The sequence below is a fragment of the Callospermophilus lateralis genome, chromosome 13 (genome assembly GCF_048772815.1).
Source record: "Callospermophilus lateralis isolate mCalLat2 chromosome 13, mCalLat2.hap1, whole genome shotgun sequence".
In the NCBI taxonomy this organism is placed as follows: Eukaryota; Metazoa; Chordata; class Mammalia; order Rodentia; family Sciuridae; genus Callospermophilus; species Callospermophilus lateralis.
This window is the reverse complement of record NC_135317.1, coordinates 108,915,971-108,928,222: the sequence shown is the minus strand read 5'-3', so window position 1 is coordinate 108,928,222 and position 12,252 is coordinate 108,915,971. Positions and strand designations below refer to the sequence as shown.

At 57.1% G+C, this 12,252-nt stretch overlaps 1 protein-coding gene across 1 annotated transcript in view; it reads right to left on the bottom strand.

Moving 5' to 3' along the window:
• Positions 1-12,252, bottom strand: part of Lmx1a (LIM homeobox transcription factor 1 alpha) — a 125,197-nt gene that overhangs the window by 31,791 nt on the left and 81,154 nt on the right. Inside the window, exon 3 of the mRNA XM_077105109.1 lies at positions 9,184-9,416. Within this exon, the coding sequence (XP_076961224.1) occupies positions 9,184-9,416 (233 nt within the window). The remainder of the gene's footprint in view (positions 1-9,183; positions 9,417-12,252) is intronic.

Below are 12,252 nucleotides of genomic sequence, written 5' to 3'. Positions count from 1 at the left end.
CCTGGGTTTTCCTTGCTACTCTCATGACTCCAGCTACTCTGGCTCACTCTAAGGAAGCCCTGCCCCCTCTCCTAACTCCAGACTCACTATGCCTCAGCACCAAAGTTCTGCAAGGAGGAACCACTGAGGAAGGCACCACATCCCTGTCCCTGAGCTGCACTGCCTCTGTCACACAGGGAGCTTTACAGAACCCCCAATCCCAGGCTGCATCCTAGCTACATTACTAATGTCCATTTCCAGGAATCCAATGTATTTTTAAATATGTAAGAGCAAGTCTTATAGGGAACAGCTTAAAGGGTACCCACAATCTTTTGCCTGCCTGTTTATTTGGTTGTTGGTGGTCTCTACTAGAATACTACACTTTTAGGAACAGAGCTATCTCACTCCAGCATCTACAACAGAACTGTTACACAGTCGGTGCTCAGAAACAGTTGCTTACTCATTGAGCCCTGTGTATGCAAGTGTTCAGCAAATTCCAGCACGGAACAGGTGCAGAGCTGCCTCCGCCAATGTTTTCCTGCGCCCACTGATCCTCATAAGGAATGCTGCTTGGACTCTGTACCTAGAACACAATCAGGGCCCATGGCTTCTACCTGTCTTGTGTACACATGCACACAGAACTCCCATCCCAGTCTGATCAGGAAAGAACCCCAGAGAGCACACTGCTGGCTTTCTGTATGTAAAGTGGACTTGGAGCACTAAGATCCCAAGTGGTGTTAGCTACCCTGTCATCCATGTCCATTTAAATCACCAAATGCCACAGTCCTCGGAGGAAGCCATAACCTGTCTTGCCACCAATTCCTAGTAAACTGGGCTTTGAGGTTTTCTGTGCTCACAGACACCAGGCACGGGGGAATATTTAGAGGTGATTCTTCTATTTGCTCAGTGAACTGTCTAAAGTATCTCGAGATCCATCTTGAAATCCGCTGGTTGGAAATCTAAATGTGGGTGGGCTTGGCTGGAATGTCAGGGCAAGAAGACCAACATCTTCCCTACAGGTCCCCCGACTCTTATGCACGAGAGCGAGGTGAGTCCCTGCCACTTACACAGTTGGGTAAGGAGAGGTCCAAGTCGTGAGCTGCAGCCCTGATGCTCGCCAGGCACACTGCAGAGTCCTGCCAGCGTGCCCACAGAGGACCCAACACAAAGGTGGCACTGTCACTTGCCATGACGCCAAGAACGTACTTGCGTCCCTGTCTCCTGCGAGTCGGTCTGTGGCAGAGGCGGACCTTGGGGACAGATGTAGATTTTTATACATACCAACTCCATCCACCTCAGACCTCTGTTCATTTGATTAATGAGGCTGCGGTTTGCACAGCTGATACCACTCATCTGAAAAAAAAAAGGTCACTTGGTTTTTCCTGCTACCATCAAATAAGCCACAGGAGCAGAACCAGAAGTTGGCTGAACTAGAAAAACAGGACAAGACGCCCACAGTGGCCTGACGTGTGCTTTAAAGTGCTGGCCCATCTCACACCACGTGGCACTGGGCTACTCCCAAGCCTCCACTGCCTACGGGAGGTGCCTGAGGAGCACAGTGCTGGTGGTGAGCTTGAAGGAGGAGGCCGGGGGGTGGAGCAGGGCGTGCCTTGGGACTGACCAAGGGGCTGGAACCTGGTTCAGATCACCTCCTTCTTCAGCTGGGGTCTCTCAGGTAAGAAGTCCTCCTGCCACCGCCAGCCAGGGAGAGCTGTGGGTGTGAGGGGGGCACAGCTGTGAGGTCCCCTGCCACACCCAGAGCCCCCGACGGCTGGGCACCTCAGTGCAGGCTTGATGGTTCAGGCTCTGGAGCTGGGCGGCCTGGTGGAAGCCTGGCTCTGGCACTTCTTCCTCGTCTGTAGGAATGATCCCAACCCTGCTTCCTCATCCTGACGTGCATGCTGAGTGAGCTTACTCGGGGCAAGTGCCTAAGGTGAGGCTCTGTGCAGAGAGAGCAACTCCAGGGAGTGGACGTCATCACAGTTGCCTCAGTGTGCAGCCTTCACAGCCCTGAGCTGCCCATCTGGCCAGCTTGCTCTCGTGGAGTTAGTGCAGGAGGAACGATAGCTCATGGACAGCACACTATGACATTAACGTGCCACCAAGCAATGGCTTTTAAACTATGGTTTCTATCTCTCATTTTAATCAAAACTATTAAGTGCAAATGCACTTCTAAAATTAAGTTACAGTCCATGGAAAAGAGGTAATTTATTGTCTAAATCTGTAGACTGCCTGTCACTTTTTAAGCTCCAAAGATAACTACCCAGCTCACAGTCACCACCTTCTGCCTCAGTATCATGTATCCTGTCTGGGTAATTGGTAGAATTAAGTTCTTACTCTGGCTTATCCCTGACTTGGGTATCCTGTGTCTTTACCTCTCCATCTATTTTATGAAGACAAAACAAATACCCTAGAAGACAAAGGCTTGGTACAGAGGAGTGCTGAGCCTCGGACGAAGGGCCACGAATAATCCTGGTGTCAATTTTGTGGCTGTGACACTAACAAGAGACAAAACTATTGATTCTGCAAAGAACCAGAAAGGGTCAGCAACGTCACTGCCTCTCGCCTGCTCTCAGAGGTGCCATGTTAATAAATCAGAAGGTGTCCAGAGCGCCTTCCTGCTGGCCCCAATGTGTGCGTGTGCTCGACATCTCGGATAACAAAACAGCACTGCACAGATACCGCAGCTACCGCACGTGCACTTACTGTGCGCACAGCATGCTACCGAACCCTCAGGGCCACAGATGGCATCTTCGTCTCATTCTTCACCCTCACCCAGGAGAGAAGACTAAATACACCTAGGGTCCTGAAGTTTCAGGGGTTTTACCAGTTCCAAACCTGGGGATCGCAGTCCGTAACTGCTGTCTGAAGGAGTATCTTAAACCTCACTCCTTCATCCTCAGGAGCTTATGAAATTAATACAGTGACCAGGATGAGAATCAAACATACATAATGGCAGATGTGGGAGTGTGGGGCAAGCAGTTAGTCAGAAAGTGCCGGAGCTTATTTCATAGACACAGACGAAAGCGTCGCCAGGTCCTGGTGATGTGCCTTGTGCTAAGCTGCCGTTGGCATTTTCTGAGGAGTGCTGCTGGAGTCTTCTGAGTGACTGCTATAGAAGGAAATATGACTTCCTATTTTCTTCATCAATACACTCTTCATCAGAGTGCGTCTCACCTACTCAAACTTCTCACCCATTAGCTTCCCAGGGAAGAACGGCAAGGCGGATCCCTGTGGGCACAGAGCTGCCTGCTGTTCTCCTGGTGTCAGGGGCTGGGCTGGGCGCTTCCTCGGCTGTGCTGCTCAGGATTCACCACCTGCCTTACGTTTTCTACAACTAAGAGACAGCATTTAGCACAGAGCCCGACACACCCCAGCTGTCTGTAAGAAATCCGTGCTGAGCTGAAGGCTGGTACAGCGCTGCCTGGAAGGACGCAGATGGGGCGTGTGGGACTGCAGGGGATAGACCTCTCAGAACAGACCGACTCTGGCCCAGCAGTGCCTTCGCGCACAGGAACTGTCAGGTTTGTCCTTGCTGGACTCTAAGACCCATGCTGCAAGAGAGGAGTCTCATCCACTCCAAAAGGGATCCTCAGAGACACTGGATGCAGCCAACCAGACCAGGGGCAAGACAGGTCCACCCTAGAACAGCCCTGTGCCGTGAAGTTTTGTTCAGAAATCAGACAGCACCTGGGCACTCGGAGGCACTCAAATCATGACCACAGTGACTATTTCCTAGTCTATCAAAGAACCACAGTTAAGCTTGGTAACTCCTTCCCATTCTGGAGTCCTAATTAAGTCCCAGAGATGACTTCAAGACGACTCCTCCTGGTTTTCTGCACTGACAATGTCCCAGATGCCACACCAGCTAGAATGTTCAGAACTGGAGCTCAACATCTGAGATGCAGAGCCCCAGGCTGTGAATCCCTATCCCCTCTTCATGCACCCTGCTACCCTTCTTCTGTGGGCACAACCCTGAGAGGCCTCGGGTCAGCCACCTAGGGGCATCTGAGACAGAAGAGCATGGAGAGGAGGGGTGTTTGTGAAACGATGGGTCTTTGAGCCTCGAGCCACCCAGCGGTGCAGGAGGCCCTGCAGCAGAAAAGGGCAACGGAAACTGCCACTCGCTGGTGCCAGCCAAGCCCTGGTTTGCACGGCCTCTTGTCCTTCACACAGCCACTCACACAGGAGGTATTTCCAGCCCCTTCCCTCCAATGAGAGGTAGAGTGCGGGAGAGGGGACGTGGCTTGCCTGGGGCTGTGTGGCTTGCCGGGCGGGGGGCGAGACTCGCCTTCAGACCTGTCGTCTCCACGTCCCAAGACCCCGGCACTGCAGTGCCGACCACGCCCCCTGCTCCGGCTTCTACACCTGGTGTCACGCAATCCATGACCAAGAGCTGACAAGGTGAGTCCCAGGAGCCGCCAGGCATTTCCAGGGCTCGTGAGGTACCCACTGCCTCTCAAGCCAAGATACTGGAAAACACGAAGAGCCTCAACACAGACCGAAAGAACTGCTCCTGTAGGGAACAGCAGGAACCCAAGCTCCGGGGCGGGGAGGAAACCACAACACAGGCCCAGATGCCAGTGCTGTTGAGTACGGCTGAGAAGAGGAGAACCAGGCAGTCGAGCAGCAAGGAGACCACGGGGCCTTCAGGAGCAGCAGACCCTGTGCCCAGGGAAACCCCAACGTGTATGAGCAGTCTCCTTTTGGCTCTAGTAAGAGCAAGGTCTCAAAGCCAGAGCTGGCAAGGACTTTAAAAGGTCACACAAACAGGACACAGTTCCTTGGTCCACACAAGACACACACACTGTGCAATGCCGCTGCACACCAGCCCCACACTAGGCCGAAGAGCCACACCCCACACCTGTGGCGCCAGCCACTGCAGCGTGAGCCCTCACACCCACTGGCACTGGGAAGACCCTCCATAAAAGCCCTGGCGCTGGGAAGAGCCCACATGCCAAAGAGCAAGTCTCAGGAACACCCTAAAAGTCACGCTGTCTTCAGCAAGGGAGACTTCCAAGCAAACCCACACAACATGCTGACCCACCAGGGACCCCCAGGTGAGAAGTGCAAAGCGGGATAAGAGGAAAAAGCCCAGCTGGGGATGGGAGAGGACAGGGAGTTCTGAGGAGCGGTTCCCAGAGTACAAAAGGAACTCAAAAGTCACCTAAAACCAAACCCAATGGGGTACGGCTCCTAGGCGGGATGAAGACACTAGTGGAAAAGCTCACAAAGTTGAATAGTGCTATTGCTGTCCTCCTCCTCCTCATCATCATCCTCTGGCTGTGTGCTGGAGAATGAGTGGGTGCGGGAGGGACCCCTCACGTCAGGGTCCGATTGTATGCAGACTGGAGAAGGAGGCGCAGGAAAAGCACTTCGATTTGTCCCTGTGTTTGGACCCCATGAATGAAATACTCACACAGAGGCCAGAGGAGTGTGGTGTAGTGTGGACTGGATCACCTCCCAGGCACCCACCAACCCACCACAAGAGCCTGGGGTTCTCCCTGGTCCACACTGCCCAGGGAGCCAAAGAAAACTGTCCACCGCTGGCCACTGATTCCATCTGTCTGCTTGGGCAGATGCTCCCAGGCCACTGGCAAAGCAGGACAGGACAGGAGGGGCCAGGCCTCGTCAGACAAGTACACCCGGCACTTAGAACCTCCCGCAGAGCCCCGTGTGGCTGTGAAACCAGGAACCCTGGATGGAGGCTGCCCAGGCACCGCTGATACAGTCCTCCAGCAATGTCCATTGAAGCGCAGGACCAGCAAATGCACTCTCCACACCGCAGGCCAGCCGCACCCTCTGACACGCTCTGCTGACCTCATCTGCCACTTCACCCTCAGCCCTGCCTGCAGCCTCGGCTGCAGCTCCTAGGTCTCCATTGGCCTTGCTTTTATAAAGCTAATTAGATGGCGTTTGCTAGTTAATTGTCATTAACAAGCCAATCTCTCTCTATGGGACTCTCAGGTGATCGGAGACCTCCTAAATGCATCATTCAAATCCAGCCCAAATGTTCTGAATGTGCTCTGACCAAGGCACAGCAAGCCAGCAAACTGATTACATGTCAGGGACACTAGAATTCTATTAGGGACTGGATGTCTCTTTGGGATCCTAAGGACTCTGCTATCGACTACAGCCCCACAGGGAATTCCATTAGAACAGTCCCTGTTTAGACAATTACTTGAATTTAGGGACCTGGCAATGAGATGCCACCTTGCCAACCTGCCCTGCTCTGTCAGCTCGTCAGGGTCCTTCTGAACGTTGGGTGTGCCACACAACACTCCCTGCCAGGACTGTGTCATCCGCACTTGGGATAAGCCTGCCTTCTGTGTCCTCAACCGAGTCAGACTGTCGATCCTTCACTCAGCAAACGCTTATAGTACTGCTCCCTGAAGCACCCCACTCATAGAACCTGGGGGAGCTTCACTGTCCTGGAAAATCCTCAAACTGTTGGCTTTCTGTTCGGCCCTCATAGGAGGCAGGTGTCTTTCCTTAAAGGTGTGATTCACCTCCTCGGGTATTTATGGATCGCTTGAGCTTCTCTTGACACCACGCCAGCTCTGTAAGGGAACAAGGAGCCACCGGATTGCTCTCTCGCGGTCATGGCTGAGGCGACCTTTGGCATACAAGTCATTGGCAATGCAAGCCAAGCGGCGTTTATACAATTGACAAAATTCTGGTTGAGACGCTAATGTCACCTCATCCAAAGCTGCACCAACAGTCCAAGATTTTAGTGCTGAAAAGGACAACAGGCTCTGCCAGAGCCACCTCCCTCCCACCTGCAGAGCTGGTGCCCGCCCGAGGCAGGTCTGTCTCTTGAGCAACTGGCTCCTGGGACCTGTTAAGCCAAATGACACTCCCAGGTTCCCCGTGTGAGGTCAGAACTGCCTCCTGGTGCCCGTCCATCTGTAGTGCGAGGACCTGAAGGTTTTGTTCAATGGCTGAATGAATGAATTCTTATGTTCCCCAAAGTGAGGAAACACCGTGGGGCGCTCTGGCCACTGAAGCTGACATCTGTGCCTCACTTGGTCTTCACTTTCTGCCTAAGCCCCTGCAGGCCCTTCATCAGGAAGGTGAGACCTCCCCACCTGGCCCACTCTCGTCACCAGGCCAGGGTTCCACACATGCATACAGCAAGCACTCGAGCTGTGTCTCCTGGGCCAGCGTGTGAATGCAGGAAGTGGCAGGCTCCAGAGGGACAGAGTGGGACGAACATACGGCTGTGAACGTGGCCAGGAAAGGGCTGTGCAGCTCCCTGGCTGCGGACGTCATGATTCTGTCCACATTTCTGGGCCCCACTGTCTCTGCCCTGCTCGAGCCGGCCACAGTGCAGCGCCCCCTGTGAGGTCAGCTAGACCTAGAACGTGGCCCACTGAACGCCCAGCAGCCAAGCCCCTCAGCCCTATGTCTGAGGATGGCCTGGCCACAGGCTGATGTCCCTAGAAGGAGTACTGTGGCCCTCTGGGTGTGCACGTCCCCCTTAGGTCACACTGGCCTCTGACCACCATGGCCCAAAGCCTTTGGGAATCTGAAGATTTCGCATCACCCTGGGGAGAAGGCCTCAGTGGGTGGGTACAGCAAGACAGGTGACAGGGCGGTGGGTGAGCCCACCTGGTCCAAGCAGACGCAGCTCAGTTTGCAATGGCCCCGTTGCCCCAGGAACACTTGGGACCATCGAGCCCGGCAGGAGCTCTCTGGTACCAGCAAGTCGGGCTGCAGGTGGGGTGGGCAAGAAGAGCCCACTGGAGGCAAAGCAAGCCCACAGCAGCTTCTGGGAGGAACGCCCACCCCCACCAGCCGGTGCCCGACACTGGAGAACACCAGGCTTTGCCCACACAGCCTCCCTCACTCCTTGACAGAAAGCCTGCTGTTGGGAGGCAGGGGGTCACCACCATGTCACCACCCTGGAGTGGCACTGAGAGTTCAGGAAGCTTCCCGAGGTCAGATGGAAGTGCCCACTGAGGTGCCCGCTGGCAGCGTCTGGCTCTCGACCCCAGCACCATGCTTAGGCTACTCAGTCTTGTTCCTTCTTTAGGAACAGTGTGTCTAGTGAGGTCCCAGGGTCCGGCCTGGCTGATCCCTGGGCAAACAGTGGCAAGTCAGGCCCAGGAGCACCTTGTGAGGCCTGGCTCCAGCAGGAGTGAGGAGCGGCGGCTCGCCTGCTGGGCGTGGAGGCTGTCCTGGGAGGCGGGCTCTAGAGGAAGACCAGAGGGGACCCTGAAGATCTGGTGGGAGTGGGGCATGAGGGGAGCTGCAGGACAGGTGCCTGGGCACAGGGTCCCAGGGAGGCCAGAAACGAGCGGTGAGGACACAGGAACTGGCACGCAGGCTGGGTCAGGACTGGACTGGGATCGCACAGCAAGACCCGGCGAGGTCCCAGGAATCACCTCACAGGGTCTCGCAGGCTCTCGAGGGAGTCCCTGTCCCGAGGGGCGGCACCCTGAGCACATGCTGTGCCCGCCCAGTTTCTACTTGAGGTCCTTCTCTGGCCCCTGCTCTATATTCTGCACTGCCCACCTCCTCAGCTTCCCTGCCCTGGAGGCACTGGGGCGAAGGCAGGGCGGGTGATGCGGGAGAAACGAACCCTGGCCCGGGTAAGCCTCCAGCCCCCCCCACCACCGACAGCTGAGGACACAGGTTCAGAGCAGGCCTGCGACTGTCCCCTTGCATGTCCAGCTCGAGAGCGTCACGTACAGGGACTCTGAAGCCCAGCAAGGGTCCATGCTGTGGGGCGCACACCTCTCCTCCTGCACCTCTCCTCCTTCAAGTTCCATCTGTAGCCTGCTTTGGCCACGGGAACTTGGTAGACATGACATGGGGCTGGGCACGCTGCCCACACTACTGCCACACAGAGCAGGACCTGAACCTGGTCTACACCTGGCACTAAGCTAAGATCAGCAGACTCTGCCGGCGGAAGTTCCTCAGCCCAAAGCAGCTGCTCAGTTAACCCAGGGACTTGGGAATGCGCGGTCCAGGGCGAGGACCATGAGCCATGGGATTTGGGAGTTACTTGTTACACAGCATGTTCCAGGCATTAGCTGCCTGGTAAGAGATGACTCCAAGCTTACCAGGAAAGTTCCTGGGCCACACAGAAGTGTGGCCAGGAGCAGGACTGTCCGGGGGCCTCCGGGAGGAAGCACTGAGCTCGCCCTGCTGCCCCACCCCACCCCCCCACTGCAGCCCCTGCCCACGCTCGGCACTCACCTGAGTCTGAGGCTGCGGGGCTCACCAGGCTGAGCAGCTCCCGCTCCTTCTCATAGTCCCCTTTGCAGAGCAGCTGCCCCTCCTTCAGGACAAACTCATCGCCCTTCTGAAGCTGCCGCTCGCAGACACAGCAGCAGAAGCAGCTCAGGTGGTATACGCTCTTCTGGGCCCGCATAACAAACTCGTTGGGGGCGATGGCCTCAAAGCAGCCCCCGCATTTGACAGCAAACAGCCTGGCAGCAGGGAGAGAGAGGGGGACAGCGCTGTGAGTGGGGTCTGGGGTGGCCCGCGCTGCCCATGGGTCAGCAGTGCAAGGGCCTTCCAGGCCTGGGTAGGGATGCCTGCCCTGCAGTGGACTCGAATCCGGGTTACTCAGTCTCTTCCCGGTCACTCTGATCAGCAGCAATCCTGGGCGGCCTATGAAAGACCTAAAACTGAAAGCAGGTCTCTGGGGTTTCGTCTTAAGCTGCCTCCCACACGACAGTGCCATGTCACGGTTCTGGGACAAGCACTCACGTTCCCGAAAGCCATCTCTGGGGTCCGTCCTTTGCAGCATTTGTTCTACTATTTCCAAAATAGAGACTTGTTTTCCTTCCTAAGGTGAGACCACAACGGTGGGGGTGGGTTCTCTGAAAACATTCTCTCTGTCCCCACATGCAAGAGGAGTGGGTGGACGTGGAAAGGTCAGGTAGTGTGAGGACAAAATGGCCACTGTGAGTGTGAGACACTGCAGGTCACTCTGCGTCACCAACAGAACCAGGTGGCTCCAGGGGCAGCAGTTTGCTCCAACAGCAAGCCCCCTCGGCAGGGGCTCAGCGCGTGTCTCCCTGCAGCCAGGCCAACTCCACAGTGGCCTGAGCGTGGCCAGCCCCCTCCAGGTGCCCCCATGTTCACTCAGCCGCGGCCCTTCCCAGCCGCCCCTTCATTCACTCAGAGGCCTCCGCTGTGCACCCTGCGCACGCCACACACTCTGCCCAACAGGAGGGGAGGGAAAGAGCTAGCACCGGCGGCAGGCACGCAGAGGGCAGTAAGTGTCCAGTGTCTGCGACACGCCGGGCACAGGCAGGCACAGACGAACCCCCCGAGGAGAACCAGTGAACACAGTGTCAGTGAGCCCCGTCCCTGGGGACGTGTCTTCAGGAAACAACACGAGAACAGGACAAAGCAATGCTCCGTGAACACAAAATAGGCTGACATCGAGCCATTGAACGTTGACAGGTCAGAACGTGCGGTCCCTTCCCAACCACGGAACCACACCAGCTAGGGCCCAAGGCCTCGCTGTGCGTGGTCTTTATCCTGGAAGCTTCCTGGAAGAGCAGAAGACTTGCCTCCAGGGAAGAGGACGCGAAGGAAGCAGGTCCAGAGTGGCAGGAGACAGGGACACCACCCAACGCTCCGAGTGAAGGAAGCAGGACTCGAAGGGAGTAGAGCCCGCTGCCGCAGTCACGCTGGGGACAGCTCCCAGGATGGGACAGTCTGCCGTCCTACCTCAGACAGGAGCCTGAGTCACCACCCCCGTCTGTCTGCCCTGGCCACAGGGACGCCTCAGGAACACCTGTCCTGATGCGCCTCCCACTGCCTCTCAGCTCTAGAGGGGGGCTGGCGGCCACACATGGGTGACCACGCATCAGGTGCACAATGCCCCAAACCAGAGCTCCAGGCCCCAGCACCCCCCAGCTGCAGGGCTTCCTCTGCATCTGACCCTCCAGTGCTCAGCCAGGCTACCCCTTCATCCCTGGCCCCAAGTCCCCGGTCACCCTTGCCAACCTGAGCCACCTCATCCATGCTTTTCCAGCAGCTGGCCAAAGCCCTTTGTCCCAAGCCACGCTCCTCCTCCCTCCCCTGGAATGGGCTGCCTGGAGGCCACGGTGCCCAGGGGGCCGCCCACTGCGGAATCCCCTGAGCAGGTAACAGCAGCTGGGCTGGTCTTCGCTCCCAGTCGGCTGACCTCCCGCTCTTCCCTTTTAATTTACCCCACTCCACACACGCCCCCAAGTTGAAGGAGCTCAGCAAAGAAAGCCCACCATGTTGACCCAGGAAGGCCGCAGGAAGGCACGGGGGCTGCCTGCCCAGGTCCTGCTGGGGTCCCCTGGGGATTACGACCTGAAGGGGCCAGCACTCAGTTCCTGCGTGGCCTCTGGGGGTTCTGATTCTGATCCAGGTCAGCCTCCTCACTGCCTGGGCACCCTCACCACCGGGGAGTGCTGGAGGCACACTGTCCCCTGCCCGTGTGCCAGATGTGTGCACAGCTGTACCCGTGCCCTGTGGTCCCAGCTGCTGGATGCACAGCTCCCACCCCTTGTTTTCTCTCAGGCTCAGACTAGCCAGGAGAAGGATTTGTTTAAAAGTCCAGGTCATAATTAAAATACAGCCTGTCTCCTCTCGTGTCTTGGATGTGTCCCTGTGGTCACCTCCCCTCTGAATGCTAATGAGACCTGGCCATGGGCTCTGAGCCTGGCCGGCGGCTGGCCCAGGGCCCCCAGCCTCTCCAGGCAGGCATGGCCATGCCCGCTTCCCCTAATCTCCTCCCCTGAAAGGTCTCGGGTGACCCCGCATCTCACTCCCTCACCTTCATCTTCCCAAGGAAAAATGGCTGTGCCCATTTCAGAGACCCAGCCTCAGGGCCACCCTTCCTGGACTGGTCATCCCGGTGGGACGCTGCAGGACAGAGGCGGCTGCCCCTGTCGTCGGAGCCCTCACGCTCTGCAGGCAGCAGGCTGGAAGGGAGTGGCCTGGGTGGGTGTTTGGGGAGTGTGGGGAGAAGCTGCTGGAAGGGCGCCCGGCACCTCCGTCTCCTCCCTCCCTCCCCTCCTCCCCGCCCTCCTGCCCTTGCCCACAGGCTCCTTCAGGCAGGAGGCAGAGGCCCCCCGCCTCTTCTGGTACAGCCACGGTCCTGGCCACAGGCCCTCCACGGCCACCGCTGGCTGAGCACCCCACTCCTCCCTGGCCGTGCGCCCTCCCCACCCCTCAAGGCCGTGGTGACGCCCATCCCAGACCAGTAAGGACCCAGGAGGAAGTGGGAGGTGGGCCTGGGCAGGTAGGTTAGCCGCTGACCCCGCCTCTGTCTTT